The sequence below is a fragment of the Lonchura striata genome, chromosome 1 (genome assembly GCF_050655825.1).
Source record: "Lonchura striata isolate lonStrDom1 chromosome 1, ASM5065582v1, whole genome shotgun sequence".
In the NCBI taxonomy this organism is placed as follows: Eukaryota; Metazoa; Chordata; class Aves; order Passeriformes; family Estrildidae; genus Lonchura; species Lonchura striata.
The window spans coordinates 9,351,471-9,377,843 of NC_140703.1; the positions used below are offsets into that span (position 1 = coordinate 9,351,471).

The 26,373-nt window shown below is 36.7% G+C and overlaps 1 protein-coding gene across 47 annotated transcripts in view; it reads right to left on the minus strand.

Annotated features, from left to right (window-relative positions):
• The window catches only part of LOC144248939 (uncharacterized), a 409,608-nt gene that overhangs the window by 213,883 nt on the left and 169,352 nt on the right, over window positions 1-26,373 (minus strand). For 28 of the 47 annotated variants that reach the window (XR_014957925.1, XR_014957924.1, XR_014957922.1 and 25 more), the window contains 2 exons: window positions 12,044-12,261; window positions 3,238-3,316 (listed from right to left, as the gene is read on the minus strand). The exons of 1 other annotated variant lie outside the window; for it this stretch is intronic. Coding sequence is in view for 24 of the 46 variants with exons in the window: in XM_085589587.1 (XP_085445713.1) it covers window positions 3,238-3,316; window positions 12,044-12,261 (297 nt within the window). In the remaining 22 variants the exon portion in view is untranslated. The remainder of the gene's footprint in view (window positions 1-3,237; window positions 3,317-12,043; window positions 12,262-26,373) is intronic. 18 more of the 47 variants (XR_014957940.1, XR_014957939.1, XR_014957937.1 and 15 more) reach the window with 2 other exon arrangements.

A 26,373-nucleotide genomic window follows, 5' to 3' on the forward strand; every position in this document is an offset into this window, starting at 1 on the left:
TTCAAGGAACAGGCAATAGTTACCACAGACATGTCAAGACTCACAGAGGACCAAACTCACTGCACCAAAGAGAAAGTCTAAGCAAGGAATGGAGGCAGAATTAGCACAGATGTTTCTGCAGCAATAATTAGTGGTCATCTGTAAGACAGAGCCCAGAGGAGACCACCAAGTTAATTGGTTGGATGGAGCAGCTCTGCTGTGAGGAAAGGCTGAGAGAATTGGGATCATTCCGCCTGGAAAAGAGAAAGCCCTGGGGTGAACTAATTGCAACCTTTTAGTACCTGAAGGGAGTCTACAGCAAAGATGGAGAGAGACTATTTAAAAGGGCCTGGAGTGACAGGACAAGGGGCAATGGCTTCAAATTGACAGAGAGTAGGTTTAGATCAGAGATTAGGAAGCAATTCTTTACTCTGAGGATGGTGAGGCACAGGTTGCCCATAAGAGCTGTGGCTGCCCCATCCCTGGAAGTGTTCAAGGCTAGTTTGGATGGAGCTCTGAACAGCTAGGGATAGTGAGAGGTGTCCCCCACCCATGCAGGTGTTGGAATTAAATGATCTTATTGCTCCCTTCCAATCCAGGCCATTCCATGATTCTATGAAATGATGATAGGAAATGGAACATGAAACACTGCAAAAAGTGTAAAATCTCCAGCTGTGAAGAAATATCCTGGGAACAAGGCTTGTATATGATTATCAATGTTAATCTAGTCCACAAGCGTGGGCATATCTGTCTTTGCTACCTATGAAGTTTTCCTTATTTTCTTTCCTACATTTCTCTACCCATGACTAATTTCCGATTCAGCAGGTTGCCCTGTACCACTGAATAGTTGAAATTTCTTTCAGAATCAGCAACAAAATTCTAATATTGTGTATAGATATATCTAAATCAATATCTGTTTATGCACACACACACACACACACACACACACACACACAGAGTCATCATTCACACAGGTGCAGAGGATGTATTCCTGGCAGAATTGTTTCCAACTGTTGGGATATAACACTCTTTTTCCCACCAGATGGCAGTAACTCCAACTTAATACAACCCGGACGGGTCACCACATGCACAGCAAACAATGGCATACTTTATGTTTGGGATTTTCCTTTAGAAGGAATGTTGATTTTTTTTAACATGTGCAGTACAATTATTCCAGTTTCCTCCTGTTTAATGGCAAAGTGTTCTACTAATAGCTAAACTCAACTTTGATCAGTATATCCCACAAGATTTTTTTAAACACTTATCATCCCGTATATTTTTTGTTCAGTATGCTGTAATTTTGTCAAATTGGAGAAGTGCAAGTATTATTTCCAATCGTTGTCTTGTTCTAAGAATATTCCCAAAGAGAAACATCTGGGTAACTTTCAAATGCATAATAAACAAACTTTTACAATATATGCTAATGAATAAAAAGACTAAAGGACTCCAAAAAAGGAGGGGAAATGATAAATACTTTTTGCATAATTTTTTGACAAGAGTATTCAGTGTGCAGATTTCTTGACTTATAAAAGCTCAGGGTAAAATCTACACCAAGATTATTGCAGCCAGTACATACTATTTTACACCCCGGCAAAATTCTCTTTAATATGGGGGCTGACAATTTCTTTTACTGACAAAACCATAAAATTTTTTGTCAACATAGTCCAGACACCATAAAAATAATGTAATTTGGTGGATGGGGACTATTCTATAGGAGATCCAGCTCTAGGAGAAACTCATCCATTTGTTCTAATCAAAAGCTCATTGTTCCCTTTTTATTTCTTTAATTTTTAATTTTCCAGAAGAAAATGCCCTATATTACAAAAAGAGAACTTCCTTCCTATACTACTAATATTAGTATTTAGACTGATTAACTGGGTTTATATTCAACTCTATTCTGACTGCAAAGATAATATCAAAAGTGTATATCCTTATTAATCAAACACTCATTTTTCCAATAAATTTATAACCAAATACCCAGTCTGTTTGGACAGCTAGCTTCCACCAACCTACAAGCAGGGATTTAGATTCCTTTTCTCCTCCCCATGTTTGTTGGTTTGGATTTTTTTTCAGCAGAAAGTAGAGCAAAATTTTCTCTGGATATACAAAAGAAAAAAAAGTAAGTACAGTAATGGAAAGAAAAGACCATAAAAAAATGTTAAAAGTGATATGTCTACATTTTACTAATTAAATACTAAGCAGCCAATTATACTTCTCTTTCACACATACAGGGAATGTTCCTGAATATTTAAATTTTAATACCAAAATGCAAATCCCATTTACATGGATGTGTACAGGATAAGCAGTATCCCATATCAGTGCCATTTGAACTGAAGATGTTCTCAAGATATATTTTAGTTCAAAAGACCTGTTCATAAACTTTTCATTATGGCTTGATATCCTTCTGAGATTGCATATCCACATCAGCTGGAAGGATGAGCAGAATCCGCCACAAAAATAAGTTATTCTTACAGGAGTCATTGTTGAAGGGTACAGAGTAAACAAAGGAATTCAACATTTAACATAGAGTGCCAGCATAGAAAGTTTAGCACAACCCTCTGATATTCAAAGGGATGGTGAAGTAGAAGTGACAGACAACTGCTTTTTCCTCCAAATACAAGATCAGCAACAATCCTATAGTTACATTTAGAGAATTCTGTGTATTTTGAAAATGATATGGGAAAAATAGAGGCGAAAAAAGAGACACAAATACAGAATATTGGAGAACACGTGTTACAGTGAAAGTCTTAAGAGATCTCAGATCTATTTTAGCTAACTTGAGCAAATATGTAGCAGTCATAATAGGAAAACAAATACCACCTGTAAGTCCCAGCAGAAAACAATGGAACAATGCCTCAAAGCTGAAGCTGGTCAAATTTAAATCAGGTAAAAGATTTTGATCCTTCATTTCATGAAATAATCATTTTTGCTATGAAGATAAATAGCGGATTACATGAAAATAATTCCCCACTTCAAAGAAAAAATGCAAAAGAGTAACAGCACAAAATGTAAAAACTTAAGAGTTTAAACTACATGGTACAATGACCTATTCTGATTTGAAACCCAGCCCTGTGCTGTGAGGAGAAGCACCATGTCTGAGCTCCTCAGGAGCCATTTGAAATGCAGAGGGAGCATCCTCTCACTGTCCTGGGAAAGTCAGCATGGGATGGAGAGCAGCTGCAGTGCCCTCAGCATCGTGTGCCAGGGGCTGGTCATGGGGACTGGGACAGGAACTTGGGGAGGGGTGTCAGGGCTTACCTGCAGCTTGTGGAGCAGCAAACACAGTCCTGCAGGGAGATGGAATGGCAGCTGCACACCTGGAATGGCAGCTGTACACCTGGAAGAGACACAGCACATGAGAGCAGGGACACAGGACTCCTGCAAGAAACTGGCTGAGTTTCACTGGTATTTCAAAAGGAAGCCTGTATCAAATAAAGACATAGTGTTACGTCCCATAACTACACAATATAAAGACAAAAAAAGAGGAAGCTTTTTTTTTCTACAAGACTTGATGAACTTTAACATATTCCCAAATTTAAGGGAATTGTCATATACCAGTAGCTGAAACAACAAAGTAACATGGTACAACATCTTGTGTCTTGCAGGTCCCATAACCTTTCAGCACATCAAACTGGAGGCACCCTCTTCCTGGATGCACATTTAGATGTGTGCTGAGCTTTGCATGCAAATAAATTCACAATTTTATTACTTTTATAAAGACACCAACTCAATTTCTTAAACTGAAATTTAGTACCTGAAAATTCTTTTTTGTCTTTGTGGATTGTTAGAAAACATATAGAATGAATTCATGCACAAAACTTATATTTTTTTCTCATCTTCACAGAAAACACAAGGTTGTGTTTAGCAGAATGTATAGGGAAAGTATTAATTGACAATCACATGTCTAGTACAATAAATACAATACTAAGAGAAAACACATGTAGTAGAACCACTGTGCTGGGAGAAGATATTTAGCCTACACAGTAAGAAATCCTCCAAACTGTTTGTAATCAGATCATATTTAGTGCCTTCCTTTCATTAACATGGAATTTTTAAAGGAGTGGGATGTTAGGAAATTGTTGTTACACTCAGAGAAAGCACAGGATTTTTAAACGAGGAACCCTTCAGTTTCTGAGAGCTCAATTAGTATTAATTACAAGTTTAAAGAAGCACCACAACATATTCACATTGATAGTATAGGCATATCTACAGCATAATTACTGTCACTTCAATAAGCGCAGTCATGCATTACACATGCCCTTCTAGGATCAAAGTGGTGGCATATCCAGTTAAAGCTCCTGCTATCAGAGGCAATTGTGTTTCACATTCCCTTTTATAAATGTATCATTTTCCACCTTGCAAACACTTAGACATGTGTGGAAAAACAAAACCTGACTGCTTCATTGGGAGTCTCCTCCAGAACACTACTGCTTTTATGGCTAGAAATATTCTAACTTCCAGTCTGATTTTCTGCCAATTATTTCTGTCCCAGCAGTGTTCTTCAGGTTAAATTGTTCTCCTTCACCCACAATTGTCCTGTTCCAGCTCTTTTCTCTTGGCCTTTATTTTATTGAAGAGAAATAAAGCTGTTAGTATGCTCACAATAACCTTTCCCTTCCCACTATTTGTTTTAGTCCCATTTCTTTCTCTGTTACACCTTTCATGCTTCCTACACCTGGGCACTCCAAATGCTTGGCAGCATTCCTGGGGAGGTTGCTGTGGTGCCTCACGTGGAAGCATTACTAATTTTATTTCATTATCTGAAAGGCCCAACTTGATACTATTTTAAATTACATAAACCTTGCTCATGGACTTATCAGACCACTGGAGCAGCAGTTATTTTGGATGAAATTGCTCTTACCTAGTTTTAAGCAGCATCTCTGAGCTAGTCACTGCAGGTCCTTCAGAATCAGAGAGACACTTCACAGCATGATTCATCTGATCTATTTTTAGAGGTTCTGACTGGATGAAATCTGTTGTGCCCTAGAAATGCTCTTCACTGACCATGCCTAAACAAATACCTCTGTTGGAGAGAGCTCGACTGAATCAACTGAAGAGCTTATTTTGAGGTTTATTAATATACTCAACTCCTTCATCTCCTTTAAAAAATCTTGAGCTAGCAGATAATAGCAGAAGCAATCATAACCATGTACCCAACTAACATAACTCCATTCCTCACAGTTGCTCAGTTGTGAAGTTTTCTCTGGATTATTCACTGATGATACTTTTGAATCTCATACTGAAAATGGCTCTATTAGTACACTTTTAAAACCCACAGTAACTAGAGGCAGCAAAATTTTACCTCAGAAATGAAGTGCTTATGTAACAATTTGACAGAATTACAGATTGACAACTGATATTCCAAGACTAGCACATGAGAAAGACGAACAGGTGTTTTAAAATATGCTGAATTTTGATCAGTCATAAATGAAAGGATATAGGCCTGGGGAAGTTGGCAGGATGATTTCTGCCATCTCTACCAAATCTCATTAACTACCCCTGCTAAGCAAAAAGCTTGAAATAGTTTAATAGCAAAAGATAAATTTTAAAATTAAAAGAAAAACAAAACAAAACAAAGCATAACAAAAATCTCAAGCACAAATATATATTTCTGCTGTGTTCTCCAATGGAATGATTACATAATTTTTCTGCACAAAGAACAGATTATAATCAGAAGGAATTTGATATTTTCTCTCAACTCCAGAGGAAAATCAAGGTAGTTATTGTACTATATGATCTCACAGTGGATTATTATTTAAAAATTGGCTACTGTCGAATCCTAAAAATTTGCCTGAAATCTTCCAAATATAAGTTATAAAAGAGAAAAAAGTGTAACCACTATACTAATTTTCTTTGCCTTGTGAAGGAAGTGCTAGGTTTTGCAGCAATAACAGGCTGGACTGAATATCTCAGGAGTTTGACTTGGCCAATACACAGTCATGAAGGTTTTCTTCACATCTCACCAATCCTACTTACAAACAAACATTTGAACAATTTTTCATGTGACACAAGTTCTAAGGCAAAATTCTTTATGAGAGGGGATCACTAAGGAAATTTTAATGTAAATCACTGTCAAATTACAGAATATTTGGAAGACTGGTGAACACAAGTACAAATAATTCAAAGTGGAGTTGTTCACTAAAGCAGAAGTTATTATGGTTACTTGTTATCCTACTTGGTGCTCAAAAACCAAAAAACAAAATAACTCTCAGAAGAGCAAACACTGAACAACTTCACTCCTTGAACCACAGTACCAAAATGATTAAATTCCAGATAGTTCAGATGGTTCAGACTCATGGACAAATTCATGGACAGGATGTCCATAAAGAGATACCGAAGGGTATGGGTAGGATGTCCCCTCTAGCATCACACATCCAAAAATGACAAATGCCAAGGGACTATGAGGGAAAAATGGATTACCATTGAGACCCAAAATCCCAGTCACAGAAGGTTTGAGGGATGTCATTTCACATAAATATGAAAGATTTTTTTTTTTCCAGAATGGAATTTATGATACTTTTTAATGTCAGACTATCAACCATCATGCCCCTCATAAACCAAAAATCATCAGATTTCTCATTCTTTATGAAAACTCTTTTTTCTTAGGCCAGAACTATCATGAACATATCATTGACAGTGACATAATTAAGCATGTATGATGATCTTTTCAAAGTTTCTCTATTCTGAAATGACTGGTCTTGTTTTGCAGTCTGATATCTATTCTTTCACATAAAACTTTGGATGCTTGCTCTAGTTTGCAAAGTACTCTACTGTCAAGCATAAACAGGATTTTTTCACAAGTAATTATTGTCCATAATGTATAACTTCCAGAGCTATATACAAATAGAAGGCAAATTTCCACCCCTGATTCTGAAATAGGATGCAGTAATTCTATGAAAAGCTTATCTTTGGTATATAATAAAAAATAGTCAATTTTTCTTCCTGAAAATTCCCTCTTTCGTGATTAATTCTTTAGTTAGGGAAGGGAAAAATCAAACGTGAAAAAAGAAATTTGAAAGGAAGAAGCAAATGCTGAGGAAAAAAAGGCATTTAAAATAAGAATTATCATTGTTATGGTCATCTGAAAATTTTAGAAAAGCAAAAACAGTCATGTTTTTGTTTTCTATTTGTTTTCTATTGTTTTCTATTTGCTCCAGAGGGCTGGAGCAAATCTCCTATGAAGACAAGAGAAGAGAGTTGCAGTTTCAGGCCTGGAGGAGAGAAAGCTTGGGGAAAACCTTACTGGGGCCCTTCAATACTTGAGGAGATTTAGAAAGCTGGAAGTGACTTTTTACAAGTGCTTGCAGCAATAAGACAGGGGGGGAATGAATTTAAGCTAAAATAGAATACATACAGGTTAGATACTAGGACGAAATTCTTCACTCTGAGGGTGGTGAGGCTCTGGCACAGGTTACCCAGAGAAGCTGTGGATGCCCCATCCCTGACAATGTCCAAGGCCAGGCTGGATGGGACATTGAGCAACCCAGTCTAGTGGAGGGTGTCCCTGCTCATGGCAGGGGGGTTGGAACAAGATCATCTTGACCCTGAGATGAGCTCAGTTGGTCAGAGCATGGTGCTAATAATGCCAAGGCTGTGAGTTTGATCCCTGGATGGACCATGCACTTTAGGCATGGACTAGGTGATCCTTGTGGGTCCTCTCCAACTCAGAATAATCTTTAAGTTTGTGATCTTTCATGTCCCCTCCAATCAAAACTATTCTGTGATCTATAGCTGTTTGGCAGGACCAGATCTTTGCAATAAATATTTTTGCCCTGAGATCATATCACATGTGATTGTGATCTTAACTTAGCCAGATTCTACACAAGAAGAAAACTGTTATTGTTGTTGTTTTTCATGTCTCTGTTATAAAGCTATGACAAATATCATGTTATTTTGGACTAACATTATTTCTGTAATGTTAAAGATTCCCATTCTGTGAACAGCATATAAGCATTAAAGGAACTTCTACTTATCAATAAGAGAGGCTCAGAAAATGATGGCCCTGAAAAGAACCTCATACACTTGAAATGCACCTGGGATCAGACTAACTTCTAATTCAAAACATCAGAGAACTATAAGACTGAGTGAGAAAATGTGACTTTCTGATCATTTGAGAGTTCTTCTTGCACCTGTTATTTATATTCAATGCATTTGGAAGGAGACTTGAATAAGGGGCAGCAACTTAATCAGACTTTCTAAGGCTTTTTGTGGTGGGATTACAGACCAAGAAGAGTACTCAAGAGACAAAGAGACTTAATTTGTTTTCTATCTTAAATCAAAGCGGATGCAGTTAGTCATTCCCAAGTTCATAACAAAGCAAATCTATGTACAGTACCAAAAGTAAATAACTTTTGCTGACTTCACTGATCTTTTAGTGCTCTTGGTTTTAAGGAGAAAAATCTAGAGGCTTTCACATGCTACCAAAATGCAAACGCCACACTTTTAAGCTTTGATGATTCTTTGCTCCATAGGCTTTTCCAAGTCTTTGCTCTTAGCAAGTCCACAGTCAGGTTTGAATATTCTGTGTCATTAAGGTAATGTAGAAAAGGATTACCTGGAGAATAAATTAAAGGATTTTTGGTGGGGATTAACCTGGCAGCAATTTTAAAATGTTGGGTTAAAAAGGAGCCTTTTCCTTAAATTTCAGTCAACTGTAGCTAATCTTCTATCACCAGATTAAAACCTGGGATTTCATCTAGTTTTTGCTGTCTTTGTTAGTAGATTATGAAGATGCGCAAAATGATAAACTACTGTCCTTGAAAGGATGATTTACAACATTGTTACATATTATAAAAAAGTACAGTGTCAAAATTGTTTAAAGCCAGGCTGCAAATTGCTTAAAGATGGTCCTAAACTGCACAATTCTCATCTCCACTGAGCAAGAAGAGCATGGTCTCTTTGTCCTAGTGTGGCATACCATGACAGAGCTTTTTTTATTTTTAATTCAAGTGAGCAATTCAGCCCAAAACTCCTGTAAAATAAACTGGTGACACACCAAACCTTGCCTAGAGCAAACCATGAAAAATCGTTGTCTACTTCTCCTGTGGAAAAAAAAAAATAAATTTCTGAAGATAATAGAGGCTTGAATTAAATTGTTTATGAAAGAAATTGTGTCTGATAACCCTTTCTATGCAAACCACAGAACTTTCCAACATCCAGGAGGCATCTTCTGATCTTCTGTATTAAAAAATCCCCAACTAACAAACCCTCCTTCTCCCTGTTTTCTACCTTGGTTCAGAAAAGCTGAATTGCTAAATGGAGGTTACAAAACAGGGGTGCTTCTTGAGGCACTTTAAAGTATTTAAGAACAAGAATAAGATGTTTAGATAACTTATTCCTCCATTTTAGTGGCCCAAAAGGGAAAAATCTCTGTCTCTTAGTCACCACTGGCTGAAATGGAAAGTAAAAGGCCTCAGACTGGCAGCCTGAACCAGCTTGAATGAACCAGATGCAAAGTTGGCACATGGCTCAAGCAACTGCCCAAAGGTTTTTCAGAACCTCAGTGTCAACAACACTAGAGGAACAGAACCATGTGCATTTTGGGGCAAGGCATCAACACATGGTAAAAACCATCCTGCAACAACACCAATCGAAATAAAACTGAATGGTTTCATAATCATGTTTTCATTGCTCATGGAGATGCAACATTTCCCTTCAACACCAAGACTTACACATCTTTCACTGCAGTGCTCTATCCTCAGCTCTTTACAGGGGAGGATTAATAATTTCAAGAAATAAGCATGAATATAGTTAAGATCAGATCCTCCCCTTGGTAAACTCTGCAGACTGCTGTGAATCTAGAAATTATTTTCTTATCAGTTACATTAAAATGGACAAGAAGAAAGCCTTCCACTTAAAAAAAAAATCCTTCCAGTAGCAAATCTCTTTCTTAAAAAAAAAAAAAAAGTTAAACTGAATGTTTTATTAGCATGAAAATAATTTAAATCAGTATTTGAACACCAGATACGATAGCACTGTCTTTTGTACTGTTTGTGCCATACATACGGGAGATTATTTAATCTTTTAATTTATCATTGCAAGGTATAAAAATTGAGATAATTTCACATAGACTAAATTAACCTGAAGACATAGCATTTCCACACAGTGTATGAATTTGTAAAGCAGAGTGAGTATATGAAAATGTTTGCCATCATTAACATGCATTTGTCGTTCAGCAGGAATATCAAAATGTATTATTACATCCATCAACCTACACAAAAGACCAGCAAATAGATTTTTCTCTTAAACTAATGGGACTAGTTAATGGGCATTCTGGAGAAAAGGTACAGCTTGCAATCATGTCAAAGTCCAGCTGAAAACTGAATTCATATGCAGGATATTAATTATCCAGAATTAATCCAGTTAATCCAGATTGTGACCATTTTAAAATAATGTGCTTTAAGATTTTAAGATAATGGGCTCCCTACTTTTAATTGTTGATATTTAATTGCTTATATTTCATATTTATATTTTCCTATGCATGTTTCTATTTTCCTATGCAGTTTTTGAGGCTTTGTGCTTGGATAATTTTGGCCCATAAATGTGCAGGGTAGGCCATAAACTTTTTTTTAAAAAGCTTGTTGTTATTTGAGAACAACTTGGAGTTAGTTAATATATATCCTTTTATTTCAAATACACAGTCCTCAGTCTGAAGTTAAACCATCCTACAGATCAATGAAAGTTCAGAATATATCCTGAGAAAATACTGCTCTTGATACACTCATAAATATTAATTACATTTATAGGATAATAATATAAAATTCTACCAAGTACCACAGGTCTTTACAGTTATTAAAGAGCAGGAAAAAAAATACAGTAGAAATTATGTGAGTAGTTATTAGTGTTTCTGGAACTTTAAACTCTGTTCTACAGTTTGCCAGACATTTCTCTCCCACTGTTCCTCTCACCCCTTAAATTTTAACAGGAATAGTTGGAATAAAATTAATCTTATACTGTTAATAAGAAGACAAATGCTATGGCTTCTAATAATACAGACCATCATATAGTATGTAACAGAAGCTACTAAAGCAAACTCTTTAACAGTAAAATTCTAACAAAATAATAAGCCATCAATATTTACAAACAACCACAAACAGTTAAAATGTCACAGAACAGATGTAATAATAAACACAATTCAAAAACCAGGCACACCTATGCCAAGGCAAATACACTGCACATTTTAATTTTTCAGGAGGAAATGTAAGACGTAGCAGCTAAAGGAATGACAAAGCAAAAAGAAACAAAGTACAAATATAATGATTCTCAAAGGTTAATGGTTACACCACAGGCTTATAGTCACTGATCACATTTTTACTACCTATGCCTGCAGATAATTCTCTTTTTCCCCTGAAGACGGCAGGACTATTATGTGTTGATTTTGTGTGCATTTTTAGCTGTCTTTTCTAGAAATGCAAATCTCGAAAATTAGCATTGTAGTGCCCAAAAGCTAGGAAAAAGAATTGGCAATATATTGGAACAAAAAAGTTATTGTAGAAACTGAAATTAATTACTTTCATACTGTCAAACTAATAATAATATGCACTTGGAAAGAAAAGTAAAATCTTATTTTAAATGGCATTTGCTAAAGCTACATTAACAAAAGGATTTGTGGCCCTGTCACGAAAAAACATTGACCCTTGACCTTTTTTCAGTTTAGAAAAGGAGAATAGCCAGAATCTTGTGTATCAAACAAATGTTTGTTTTGTATAAACCTTCTCCCAGTTTTCTTAGTTTGCTGAAAAAGCAGAGGGAAAGAAAAAAAAAAAAAAAAAAGGCAATGAAAAAAGAAAAGAAGAAGAAACTGCCCCAAACGAAAGGCTGGATTCAGAAACAGTGCAAGGCTGCTTCTAAGCAGTCATGTGACTTTTTTTTTGCTAACAGCCATGTGCTCGCGTATCATTTTACTCTGAAATAACTCTGCGGATTTCAGCTCAACCTGCCTTTGCTTATAATGCATGACATAGCCTGTGAGGGAGCCTGAGAACTGTCCCTCTTCAAAAGCAAGGTTCCCATGCTTGGCCTGTAACCATGGAAGCAGATGCCTTTTTTGCTTACCCCTGCTTACCTCTTTGCAGCCACGAGCTGCTCCCTATTGTTAAAAGGGGTACGCCTTGATTTTTCTTCGTCGTGACTGAACTTGCCTCTTCTTCAAAGGGCACGATGCTGCAGGTCATTGGTCTAGACTGTTTGCACGGTCCAGAGAACAGCCTTGATGTAACCCTTGCTCCGTCTGTGCCACACCACCAGCCGTGCGACTGCAGACTGTAGGGGGACATCGGAGATCTGTATTTGAAAAGAAGTCCGTCCGATTTTGCCATTGTGCCTTTTCAGTCATCGATCGAATGAATATCGAACCTTCTGTCGTTGCATGTGTGAAATAGATAGCTTAGCAAGCACTTTTGTGCCCAAACCTGTGCGGTGGGCCAAACTCTTCCTTTATTCACAAGTATTATTGGTTTTTGTAGTGTAGTAATTTCTTAGGAACTTTAATAACAGTGTTTTAATGTTAGACCAGCCTCACAGCAGAATCTCTTTGTTTTAACCCGCTTGGTTTAGCACTTAATTTTTTTTTTTTTTTTAAGGTGCTTTCTCTTAATCATTTCCAGTTGAACATCAGATCTCTTAAAGTGCAAGGGAGGCTGATTTGGAATCAGGATGAACAGCCCAGAATTGTGAGGGGTTTCAAAACAAGATACCGACTGGAGGTTTGCTGCCATAAGGCTTTAAAATTAACATAAGAGAAAAACAAACGTGAACTTGGAAAGCTTCCAAAATTAATTTAAAAAATAAAAAAATCCAAAAAATAATGCTTTTTGCTTGTTTGTTAGATACAATAAAGCAGATTTTCTTAAAGAAAAGACAGATATTCTAATAGGTAAAATAACCATGATAGTGGTGACTAGAACCGTAAAAGAGTTTATATTCTTTTTTCCCCTTGATACAGAAAGACAAATAATTTTGAAAAGTAACATCTGATAACATAGGTTTTTGCTCTTCTGTACCAGTGCAAAAACATTTTCAATACTCACTGGTCAACTTTTTTTAAATATATATTTTATTTCAAAGATGAAACGGTTAAATGCCCACTGCAAGAAATAATGAAAATCATGCTAAACCACTGAGAAAATGTAGCTGAAATGTTCAGTCAAAGAGTTCCAGAGAACTCCAGGAATTTCAGGGAGGAATGAAGAAAAAGATTCTCTAACATCTTCAAATTAAAAAATAACAAAAACAAACAGAATTGTAGCTAACGTGGAAAATTATATCAATCGGTAAGCAAGATTTTACTCTTCTTTTAATGGAATGGCAAAATCTCTGATCACTGCTTGTCAAAAAAACCAATAATCTAGTGAAAGGCATCAGCACCTACTCGTTGAACAGTATGCCAGCGTCTACTCTGTTCTAACAAAATTTGGATTGCATCAAAAAGGGGCTTATATATTCTTCAGGGTGCAGCTAACCCAGAGCTGTCTGTATATGACATCAGTATATATATTTTTGAGATACCACTATCTCATACTTCAAGGCATACCTATTTTCTCTAATTGCCGCAGGCAAAGGGGAGGTGCACTAAAGAATAAAGAAGGTTATTGTGACAGATGAAACATAATTCACAATGAGTACTCTTTTCATCCAGCCTTAAGTAGCAGAGGATTACTCCAAGCTGAATTTTAGGGGAGTATGTATGATCTGATTTAATAATAAGAGGACAGGCCACAAGCTGAAAGGCAATACAAACCAATTATGCTTTTGCTGATTGTTTGTGGGGTTTTGTTGTTGGGGTTCACCCCCCACCCCCCCACCCTTTCTCTTTTCTGGAAATAGAAGAAATATTAACATGAAGAGGGTCTGAAGAAACATGGGAAAAAGAAATGCCGAGAAATAAAAAGTTGGGATTTTCTGGAATGGATATTGACAAATGCTTATTCTATGTTTCTGCTTCATGACACTTTAATGAAATAAGATCATGCCTTTTCTTCAGTAATTATGCGCTGTGAAAGTAGGTAAACTAATTTTGATACACTTATTGGACTTGTCTTGCTTCCGAGAAATTCATATTTGAGTCTTCTAAAAATGCTGTGTGATGTCAAGTTTAGACGTAGATAACTGTGATAGTAAAATAACTTTCTGCTAAGTGTGTGCACATTGCTTTTCTGAGTCACTGTTTTAATATTTAAACAGTAAATGGGTAAGCTTGCATGAGTATTTTATGTTTGTTTCCTTATAGCGTGCTTTGGAAAATAAATGCTTAGCACAAATTACTGTATTGCATTTCAAAAGGCTTCATCTTTTTATAGTTTCAGTTTTCATAAAACCACTTTTTTGGATGATCTAAAACTGCACTCAGAACATCTGGACTTTTAGCTAGTTAAACTGCAGAAACTGCTAAAGGTGTCTGGTAAAACAGAAATCGAAAATGTCTCATTTTGTCTATAGAAATGTTAATTTATATCAATTGCTTTTTAAAGTAATAGGTAACTTAAAAAATCCATTTTAATGTAATTTTATTAAAGTATTCATTGATCTTCTCAAAAACATTTCTATAAATTTTGTATAACTTAGTATGCAAAATAAAACTATTTTTAGATATGGATTCTAAATGTCTTCTTTGAGTGTTCATCTTTTTTGAAAAATCCCAGACAAAAAACCTAAACCATGAGTTAAATGTTTATTTTCATATATTTTGGATTTTTTTTAATTACACAAAATCTTCTTAGAAGCAGAGCTCATAAAACAGAGCTTCTAATTGAAATTTAATTATTACTAGGAGTTAGTTTATATCTTTGAGATTTTGGACTGAAATACAAAATAAATATTAATTGGAACAGGCTTTCTGTTTTTCAATGCTGATACATGTTAGACCAGATAAGACCATTTAACAACTTAACATCTAATGTTCCATAAACAAACAAGCAAGGAAACGGCATAAAAACAAGCACATGAAATTATTATATTTTATAAACCAGAAAAGAACAATGCTGTTTTGTCTTTCTAGAGGCTGTTACTGAATTATTCTCTTGCATAATACAATTTCATGTCATTCTTAAATGCAAACCTAAAACCAATGTAAGAATTTCACGAACACCATAAGCAATTAGGTGGATTTTGGTGAATAAGCAATATGCATTAATCACACAGCAGTTCTATATTTTAAAGAAAGAATAAGCAGTCAGAAAATGTAAAAAATGCAGTAAGAAAGCTGCTAGGTTGAAAGCATACATTTTAATATTTTAGTTCGCGAGAGGAGCGGCAGCCAAAAGACCATTCTAACCACCTGACAAACAGCAACAAACAACAGCTCTCAAGTCAAAATATTTATTAGGGTGTCATGTCAATGTACAGGCTAGCATATGTGCCAAGGAGAAATTATTCTATTATCTTCAGCTGAGTGAACCAGCAACAATGAACGTACAGATTTGTAAATATACATAGAACTGAGAATGTTCTTTCCAATCATGCATCCAATTAATTTTCACTGATAATTTAAAAAATATATCAAAAAGTGTGAAGTACAAGTTATATTAATTCCTGTGACAATTTTAATCCAAATGTTATTGTTGCTCTGTCACTTTGCACTTGCAATCCATGGTAAAGTTTCTTAGTAAGAAATACATACTTTAGCTTTTGTTTAAGGATTCAAGTGGCATTTTAGCTACACTGAGTGACATTAATTTAAGCAATATATCTTCTATTAATAAACTTTCAAAAAACATGTATTTTAGGGGCATTTATATCGGTAGACTTGTTTTGTTCTCTTCAAAATTAGTTTGAAGTATAATTTATTATTGACATAGCACATAAAACTTTCAGCAAAATTGCAGAGGAAGGTTGTCTTTGGAAAAGTAGGGAAAAGAGCACAACAGATTACGCCTATATGCAACAAAAGAATCCCTTAAGATGAATAATGTTTTAATACTGAAACAAATCACAAGCACTCGTATAATTTCCAAATCCAAAAATATACAGTATTACACATTATTTTAATTCTTTTCTGCAAAAAATACATCAGGCAGAATGAATATATGACAAATTCACCACATAGTTTTTAATTGCCAGTGTTGAAATTTTTTTTAAAGAGAAGAGGGAGGGGAAAAGAGCTCTTCCCCTCCCCTGCAAACTGCTTTGATTTTAAGTAAATCTAAGTGTGCAGGTACAGTGGTCTCATCCCATAGTCTATAAAGCTTTAAAAACCTACATCTGAAATTAAGATTTGTAATATTTTGGGAGCAACAAAGAATACAGCAACTCGGGAGACAACACTGGGAATGTAGGAAATCACAGACTTTGATTCTATACGACAAGCTGGATAGGAGTCAAAGCTGCCACATGTGGTGTGAAAAAATGCCACCCCGGTGTTAACAAAGGGTTTAAAATGGAGTCAAGAAGCGTGCAAGCTCAATGTCTAAGCTTTTCCTGTGAATTGTACTGCCACAACCTGCAGGATATCAAGTGGGCTGGGGAGAATAGAGTGCCTTTGGAAGCTACAATGGAGTAGCTTCGGTGCGTCGGGGTTTCTATTGTTTTGCTCTTCTTGTTTGTGTGGCGCCACAATGCGCTGCTCTATTTCAGCGAGAAATTAAACTCTAAGCGCCAAAAATAAAGTCACAAAATTCACCGAGAAACGGATGAATGCAGTAAGTTGGATCTTGCTTATTGTAGTCCTGGATCACAGCTCAATGAGAGAATTTACTAGCTGGATTGTACATTTTACTGGGGCCTGAACCGCAATCTCACACTTGCAAAAAAAAAAAAGTTGCTCATAAATATCACTATGGCCTTTTACCGAGATAATCATTGCAATAATATAAACAATTGTTAGGTTTATTAAAATAGATAGAATGTTTTGAACCTTCTTTCCATCAGCAGCTTTCCTATTTTTATTACCATATAAAGCTATTAATCTGCATATTCAGTTCAGAAAGAACTATCTTTTAGAAATAATCTATTATAGTGCATGTAATAGCAACCTAAAAATGTATGGGTCACACACTCACAAAACTGCTATGCTAAAACTGTTCAACAGAGAAGGTACAAGAAATCATAAATATTCTACCTAAATAAAGGAAAATGCCATGTAGTAAAGGCAAAAGGAATAATAAAAAAGAAAACAGACAAATATATTTTCCAAAAATATGCGAACAGCAAAAAGTACAATTTCCTTGACAAAAAGATTATGTTACTAAATTCCTGAAAAAAAAATAATTAAAATCCAAGAAAGCACACAAGCAAAATCTGATAAACAGTATATTTTCTAAGAATTAAAGAGCCTTCTGATTTCCTATATTACATTTGCATTTTTTATTAAGGATTAGGTCAAAAGCCACTGATTTTTAGTTTATGAATGCAGGTCAAGACAAGAACATTTTTCTATTTACTCTGTGTAACTCTGTATAGAAATCAATCCGTTACTTTCATTACAACCACACAATCAATTCCATTTAAAGTACAATGCAACAGCCAAGTCCAAGGACAATATGGATCACTGAAAATCCTTCATACTCTCCACAGAATTTATTCAGTTTGACTGGGACGATTTTTCTTCTCATTAGTATTCACCAAGCTTTCACAAACAAACTTATCCCTGCTTCACCTGTTTTTAGCCCAACGCGTAAACCAAAACAAAGCAAACACCAATTTACTGATACTACACCATTGTGTAAGTATTGCTCTTCAGTAAACACAAATTATCTCTTAGAGAACAGTTCTTTGTGCCTAAGTCACACTGAGCCACAAGTATTTCTTCGACTGCAATAAGACAGGACGACATGCTACATAAACCATACAAATCCACACATGCAGACACACATGATGAATGTAGACGATGCATTTAAGCACTCTGTATTAACTATTTTTTATCACCTTACAAACACTTGTAAACATGCTCCTCTCATTTTTCTCTCCCTCAAAATGCTCTTTTGAAGTTCCTAGGGGACACAAATACAAGGTATTTAAAAAATGCAAAATATTATAAATGTCTTTTCCTACATTCCCAAAGAATTTGCTATGATCCTTTGGACACATGCAATTTAGCCATTTTTATAACAGTTAATAATCTCATAACATTTTCATATGTTCAAAAATGTTCATAATTTCTTTAATGTTTGTAGTTCAACATATTAAAACCTACAGATACTATCAGATTTTAAAACTGTAAAACTCCAAACAGTACTTTTATTTATTTTAATTAATCAAGTATATTTTGCTGGTTTCCTTTTGTTCCCAGCCTACTTTCCCAAGTTAGTTTCTCCGGTATCTTAGCATTTGTTGGGGTTTTAAAAAATTATTTTATCTTTCTGCCTGCCTGAAGCAGAAGCCTGTCAAAAAAATATTTTAAAAATAACAGAACAGATTGAAAAATGTCCTGTTCGGAGATCTGTGTACAATAAAATCTTATCTTGAATATTCTTAGCATTTGTTCCTTATTTGTTCTTTTATTGATCACTTTGTTCAACTACATGTGTCTCTTCCCAAGAAGACATCAGAAAATGAAAAATGAATCTTGGAATATTGCTCCAGAATGTGCAGCCCGATGCAGACTAACAACGCAGAGGCTGTGTTTCCACGTCCAATGTTTCCTCAGCTTTGATAATTTGAGATATGTAATCTCTGGGTGTTTCTTAGGATGCCATCTCCTTTTTTTAATCCAACATATGTATTTAAGTCACTCTTAAATTGCTGTCTCTGCCAAGTGGCCATTCAGTTAGCAGCCTCCTCTCTTGGGCAAAGCCAGCACTGCACACATGTACATACACACGTGTGCACGTACAGGTGGGAATGGGGCTGTTCTGCCTTGTTATTTCAGCTGAGTCTCAAACTGGGGCTCTCGTGAGCCATTTACATTTATCTCTGCCAAGCCTCACTGGATGCATTTCGGTCATAAAGAAAATTGCATAATGCCAAATTTCTTACTCACATATAACAGCATGTAAATAGGCAAAGGGTTCACAGCACTGTAAGGGGAGAAACTGTTCTGACAGACTTGCAGTTATCCCCACTGCAAACCTTAAACAAGCACACATAAACATCTTTTTCCTCTTGTTCAGCTGTGTTTACTTGCCACTGCTTCCCTCCCCTGGCTTCCAGCAGCTCATTTCTCCCCACCTCCTGAACCTGTTTATTTTCTTTCTCCTGCCTATCTGCCAGCTGCACTGCTGAAGGATCCCCCAAAATCTGCAGTCCCACACATACTTGTCCCAGGGCCACTCTGAGCACATGAGTGGGGTGGAGGGCTGAACAGGTTAATTCTGTACAGGCAGGCAGAGACAAAACTCAGGCTTCGAGCATACAAAGCTGTATGGAAGGATTGCATTAAATGTAAGATGTAATATCTGCAAGTGAGATAGCAGGGATACTGCTGGAAGAGAAAAATTCACTTTCCCAGAATGCTCTCCATCTATTCAGACATTAAACAGCTGAAACGTGTGCACTGCAGAGGTTAAGCTTGTCTGCTGAGAGCAGGACACCGAGCCACTGAGCCGCCCCTGCCTCTCCCTCTGACTGCTCCGCCAGCCTAGGGAGCCTGACACCAATTTCACCAGCAATCTGCCCCCAGGGGCTATTTTAAGACTGTCCCAGACTCATCTGCAAAGCTGGCCCCAGAGAGCCAGCTCAGGTCTGTTTAACATGCTACAGAACAGCTATGTAATCCAGTTCAGAGCCCGCAAAAAAGCAATTTAAGGGATCTTTATTTATTAGCAGAAAACAATTCCAAGCTTTCCTCACTCAGCTGTGTAAATTAACAAACAAGGCTTTCTCCTGGCTAAAATGCATACTGAACCAGCACAGTAAGCGTCTCCAAATTCAGCTCATCCCTTTCAGCAAAGATTATTTGTTAGGGCAGATCCTCCTGCCATGTCCCAAAGCCTGCTGGAACTACGTGAGACTCACAGGCCAGTCCAGGTAACAAGATCAAAAGGGCAAGAGGCAGAGGTACACATGGGGAAAACACAGTCTGAATTACCTCTTCTAGGATGGAAAACTACCCCCCAAACATCTGCTGTGGAGTCACTGCCCCTGGATGAAGCTGTCAGGGTGGAAAGAACAAACATCAGGGCCCCTGTTGCCCTCAAGAGCTTGGAGGCTATGTCCCCTTTGCTCATCCCCTGAAGAAGATGCCTCGAAAAATCAGTCAGGAAAAGTATGAGGTTAGGAAAAATATCACCACCCTCTTCTACCACAATGGTTGCTGAGCATTTACTTCCACAGGGGGTAGTAAAGTCAATTCAATTTTCCCTGTGTGCAAATGGTGGAGGTCATCACTTGGTATAAGTGGCAAAATTACTCTGATTTCTTGTGACAATATGTTTAATTTACACTTATTGCCAGTTCAACAGGAACATCTTTGATGCAAGCACACACTCTACCCATCAGCCATCCTGTGGTGTTTAAAAATGAGAGACCGGGTGTAACATGAGAGTATTCTCTTCTTGGAAAGAACTTTTCACTGCCTTCCATAATTTGTAAATCGCCTTCTGTGGGTTTATTTTAGTACCTTGATTCTATTTGAACATAGCTTATTATGATTTAATTTCCTCCTTTCTTTTTTTTTTTTAACAGAGGATGGAAAAGAAAAATAAATCTCTCATGCTCTCAGCATATAACAATTGATATAATAGACTGAAATGGCTCCTTCTAATCACTTGGGGATTTTTAAGTGCATTTTATTGACATGATAAGCCATTATGAGTCCTTCAGATTTGTTATGGTTTATCATATCAAGGCTTACGGTTTTAAGTAATATTCCTAATATGCATTCACAGCACCCACTCCAACAGCTTTTTTAATCTCAATTAAATACCATTAAAGATATGTATGGTACCTATGTATAAGTGGCACTAGAAGAAAGTTTATATGCACTAGTGACCAAATAATGTCAGACTGGCTCAATTGCCTCCCACCTCTTCCCATACACCCAGAAGTCTTATTGCTCAGAACAAGTGCATATGAAGAGGTAACATTATTCAGCAGAATTATAGGGGACAAAAGTTTTTCATGGTATTTTTTTTTGTAGGGTTTCCTTCTTTCTTTTATTCAAGGTAGTCAATAAAAGGAAATCTCTTGCTAACCTCCAGCAGCTGCCTGAGTAGAACTTGAAATCTCTTGATACATTCCAGCAAAATGGACATTACCCCTGCTGTCTAGAACAATAATTTTTCTCAAAAAGAAGTAAAACTGAATGTCAAAACTCACCTGAGAGAGCAAAACTCTGACTGCATAGAGCACAACCATGCAGCTATCCTGAATGGCCACATAATTCACCTCTGTCTTCCCCAACCTGTGGTGAAGATTTATAGTCTGCCTCTTTATTCTTTTTCCACTGCAGACTACTGTTTTTGCCATTTCATCTTCCTTTTATCATTATGTTCTGACTTCTCTACAGCCCTAGGTGCCATGCCCTTAGGAGAAGAAAGTGGAAAGCAGCCAAAAGAGAAGTGTGCAAGGCAGAGGTGAGGCAGTCAAAATGAGTATGGCTGTCAAACTGGCCAGCCTTTCCACGAGCAAAAGGCAGGGACTCCTTTTTATAGGAGCAGCAAGAGAGAAAGCTGTCAGAAGGTTATAAACCACATGGAACTTAAGTGTCATGAATTTATGGCAATCGCTCTATAAATTTGAAATTATAAAGGTGCACCTGTCTTAGGAGGCTGAACTGGAGAAGAAGACAAAGCAAGATCTTCCAAAACACAGTGCAAAAAAAGGAGTGGGCATCCTGACAAAGCAGGCACCACGTCTGGTCTAAGAACAGCCATTAAAACACCCAGAGGCTCAGTAGGATGCCAGAGGCCCACCTTGCTATCTGGTGCTCTCCCATGCAACCCAAGGGCAAAAACCCTGGGAAGGAGTATAAAAATAGCCCCAAAAGTGCAATGTTCTTCAAATTCAAACGAATCTGGGAGCTGTCACCTTGCACAGAGGCTAGACAGTATTAATCAGCTAGTGCTGAATCATCTTGCCTCTTCAAATAGAGGCACACTTCAAGTACTCGGCACACTTACTACTAATTTCAGGAAGCAAATTATATACACATAAAAGATGAAGAGTGTGTGTCATTTAACTAGATATATCAACAGCAGAAACAAAGAAATTAATGTTGTAAAACTAAAGGAAGTAGATCCAAACTGTGCTCATACTTATGGCCAGAAAGATGCACAATTCCCTAATCATTTTTGGCAAAACAGCTGCAAAAATCAAAGTTTTTGCTGTTGTCAGAAGTTGGCCTACTACTGAGATTACCCTCAGTACAGAATGTGGTGCCTCTCCTATTATGGATTTTGAGTTTACAATGCACTCTCAGAATAATTTCAATAAAACCAAAGGCTATCAAATGATTTCATAATCAATTAACACTACAACTTAATTTCCAGTCTGCTACATCCTTCAGTGCTGCTTGGCCACATGATTGATGTCTAATTTGCCATACCAGAAAAATGGCCTTGTTTATTCTCATTCCATTACCAGTAACTAGCTCATTATTCTAATGCACTCTGAAGTATTTAAAAAAAATATGAAAGTAAATTCTATTCTATTCTACATCCATTAGTTATCCTTACAGGTTAAAATCATGTTGAAATCATTAAGCTCTTTCTCTTTATACATACCAAGTAACTCATTTGTTGCAGAATATGGTACATTTTTTTAGGAAAGTTTGTTGTAGTAAGACAAGACTAGCTGTCTTTGATTGATACATATCAATCCTTGAATAATGTAAATAATTTTCATTTTATAATTTTCTGCTTTATTTGGACAGCCCAACATGATAGAAACAGTCCAAAAGTCTCTTCCAAGAAATAAATTTATATTATCATATCCTTAACACCAATAACTTTATGAAGATACTCCAGAGCAAAATCAGTATGCAAGTGCAACTGAAATCTCCCCCCAAAAATGTTTATAGCACAGTAGAAGAAATCCTCTTCATCATCACCACAAGGATGTTAAAGTCCACTTTACTTTTTATTTGAGAAAAAGTCATGTAGCACAGGTCAGTGATCAATGGCTTACCTAAGCAGGTAAAAATTGATCAAACAACTACAAATTTCTCCTCCACTACTTATGGAAGCAACAGGAGATGGAATTATTGAAAATCACTCACTGACCACTTAAATCAGAAAATATGTGTTCTTAAGTCCCTTGACCAGAGCAGCTGCAGTGCAGCATCTGAGTGCATATTTCCACATTTGTTCAGCCAAATCTGAATTCAGGCAGAAATCCACAAAGTCACTTCCTAGAACCCTGGGCCTTTAAAGTACTGTCCTGATCCCATCTAGTCACTTGCTATTTCCTTAGACTGTTGAAGACAACATTATATAGTTATTATTCATGCAATACTCTGTCATTTAGTATTTACTTTCCAGGATAATTTGGTTTCCTAAACATATATTACTGCTCTTTGATTATATACAGCCCTTTCAAAACTCCATGCAAGGAGGGCATAATGGTTTTAGGAAATGAATTACTAATACTCATGTGATAAGGTATTACACTCCTGGACCACAAATATTAAATTATAATCTAGAAGACTCATACCCACACCTTTTTCATTCATAATTTTTGGGCTTATATTATGAATCAGATTTCATACATAAAATTAATTTTAAAAAGAGAAATAATCAACAGAAAAAGCAAAATAGATCAACATTCAAAAATCTCAGATTTAAATTTGCCTTTACCAGACCAGGAGACCAGAGCTCTGATATCCATGTCATTTAGAGTACTTGATGATATCTGCATCTCTATATACATGTCTGTATCAAACTTTTGGGAATATCCACAAAGTTTATTTCATTGCTATATAGAACTCAATCCTCTTCTCTTCCCCAGAATCAAATAAACAGTTTTCAAGACTGATTGTTACAGACTACCTGTTTTGTAAGAAAGAGATTATTTATCCTATTTTTGTACATTTAAATATAACTAGTTCACTATTTTCTGATTTGTCAAGAAAGAAAGTCAACCATCAATTAGTTAGAACTATCTAAAGTATATAGAGAAAGAGCAGGAAAGACCTGAGGAGACTGAATCTTGGTACCTGTAATAATGAAAATTATTTAACCAAAGCTCTCCTTTATCTGGAAATGCTCAACAGAACCTCTATCATCCCAGTAGTTGATCAATATAAATTTTACTGTTAAACTGACTTCAAGTATTTCTTTAATTTGAGGCAATTAATATATTCTCACATACACAAAGAATCAAATTTAGGACTACTTTTCTGAGTTGTGCATATTAAATTTTGCCCCTGCATAAAATAGAATCAGGTATAGATAGCACACTAATGTGAAATGGTATTATAATAATGACCAGAAATGTTTTCCATGATCCTTTAAACACACATTTGTATACACAAGCACAGCAATCTATCCATCCATCTGTCTACCACTCCAAGATATTTGAAAGAAACCTAATTACATGGTCTGAACAACATGTAAGTCAAGGAAGCACAAAGAACAAGGCACAAAATTTGGTTCCATGTTCTCATTTCTTTGAAAAGGCACAGCCCTTAGTACTTTGGTTTGTTTTCCACATTTCCTTAGAAGTATTAGAATATACTTAGAGATAGAAAAATATTTATCCAGTACAGGACTAAAATGTGAGGTTTTCAAGAATGAGTGCCATGATGTAGCAGGGGCAGGACAGCCAGGGGCTCAGGCCCAGCTAATAAGGATTTCAGAAGGGCAGGTTCTGGTTGAGCAATGTAATGGATGAAGGAAAGGTTGTTGATGTTTAATATTTTTATCAATGGTCTGGATGAGAGGATCGAATAGTTTTTAGAGCACACTGAGTTGGGCAGGAGTGTTGATTTGCTGGAGGGCTGGAAGCCCTTAGAGAGGGAGCTGGACATGCTGAATCCACGGACTGAGGACAACTGCATGAGGTTCAGCAGGACTGGGGAAAAGTGGCTGAATGGATTCTTGGCAGAAAAGGACCTGGGGGTGCTGATCAACAGCAGCTGAACCTGAGCCCAGGTGTGCTCAGGTGGCACCTGGCTTGTATCCATGATCAGCTCCCTGTCCTCAGTGCTGGTGAGGTCACACCTCAATCCTGTGTTCAGTTCTGGGCCCCTCACTGCAAAAAGGACATTGAGCACCTGGAGTGTGTCCAGAGAAGGGAACAGAGATGGGGAAAGGTCTGGAGCACAGGTCTGGTGAGGAGCAGCTGAGGAACTGGGTGGGGGGGAGTCATCCTCAAAGAAAGGAGGCTCAGAGGGGACCTTATCACACACTACAGCTCCCTGAAAGGATGGTGTATCCAGGTGGGGGTCAGCCTCTTCTCCCACATAACAAGCAGCAAGATACAGGGAAACTGCCTCTAATTGCACCAAGGAACACCTAGATAGGATATAAGGAAAAATTTCTTCAGAAAAATGTTTATCAAGTATTGGAACAGGCTGCCCAGGGAAGTGCTGGAGCCACCATCCCTGGACGTATTTAGATGTGTGACACGGTTAAGTGGTGGCCCAGTCACTGCTGTGTTAATGGTTGGACTTGATGATCTTAAAAGTCTTTTCCAACCTAAAGGTCCCTGTGAATCTACGACAATATATTTGCATACCTATATTAGCAGTTTGACAGCATCTTAGTTTTAAAAGCAACTTAAATCTCTATTCTCAGCAATTGCAAGGAAAGTGTTCCAATTGTGAAATAAGTATTAAAAACAGAATCTCTTTTTCTTTTTAATTCTCAGAAGATGATCTTGGGTTATTTGGATTTTGCTTGTAGCATAGCCAAACAGGAAAGCAGAAAAAGTAAAAGGTCATTGATTTTTTTTCCCCCTCCACGACTGTGAAACTAACAAGAATAATTTATTTCATTTTGGCAAGATGACACTATTCTGGAAATAAAATCTTCAAAACATTGTCTGAATTTCAGGAAAGCAAACCAATGAAAAAGAGCATGTCCAAGCACCTTTCAACTGCAGAAGCTTCACACCAGTTTACAGAGTGGCCACATAACACAGTGGCAGAACCCAAGACAGAGTAGCAGAAAATGAAATTAAACAAAAAAATAAATCCCTTTCTTATCTTCTCCTCAGAGAAGCTTCTGACTAAACATCTCATTCTTGAATCCAGTTAGGAAACAGCTGGATTTTTCTTCCAGCACTTATCCTGAAATTCCTGCACAAAGACGATATTCTTTCCTTTCAGCAGGACTTGGTAAATTCAGGTGCCCTTCTGCTCCTGTGAGGCTTACGATGAGAAAGTTGTGAAATTATTTGAGACACAGCAGTGCTGTTGGGAAAATTAAATGCAATCCTCTTGAGCAACAGCCATTAAGGTGGCCCATACTTTTATTCTTAAGTATCTGCTTTTCTGTGAATTGAGCAATCATAAAAGGCTTGGGCAAAGCTTCCTGGTAATTTTGGACACCTCTTCAGAGATTTGTAATATTATTCTTCTAC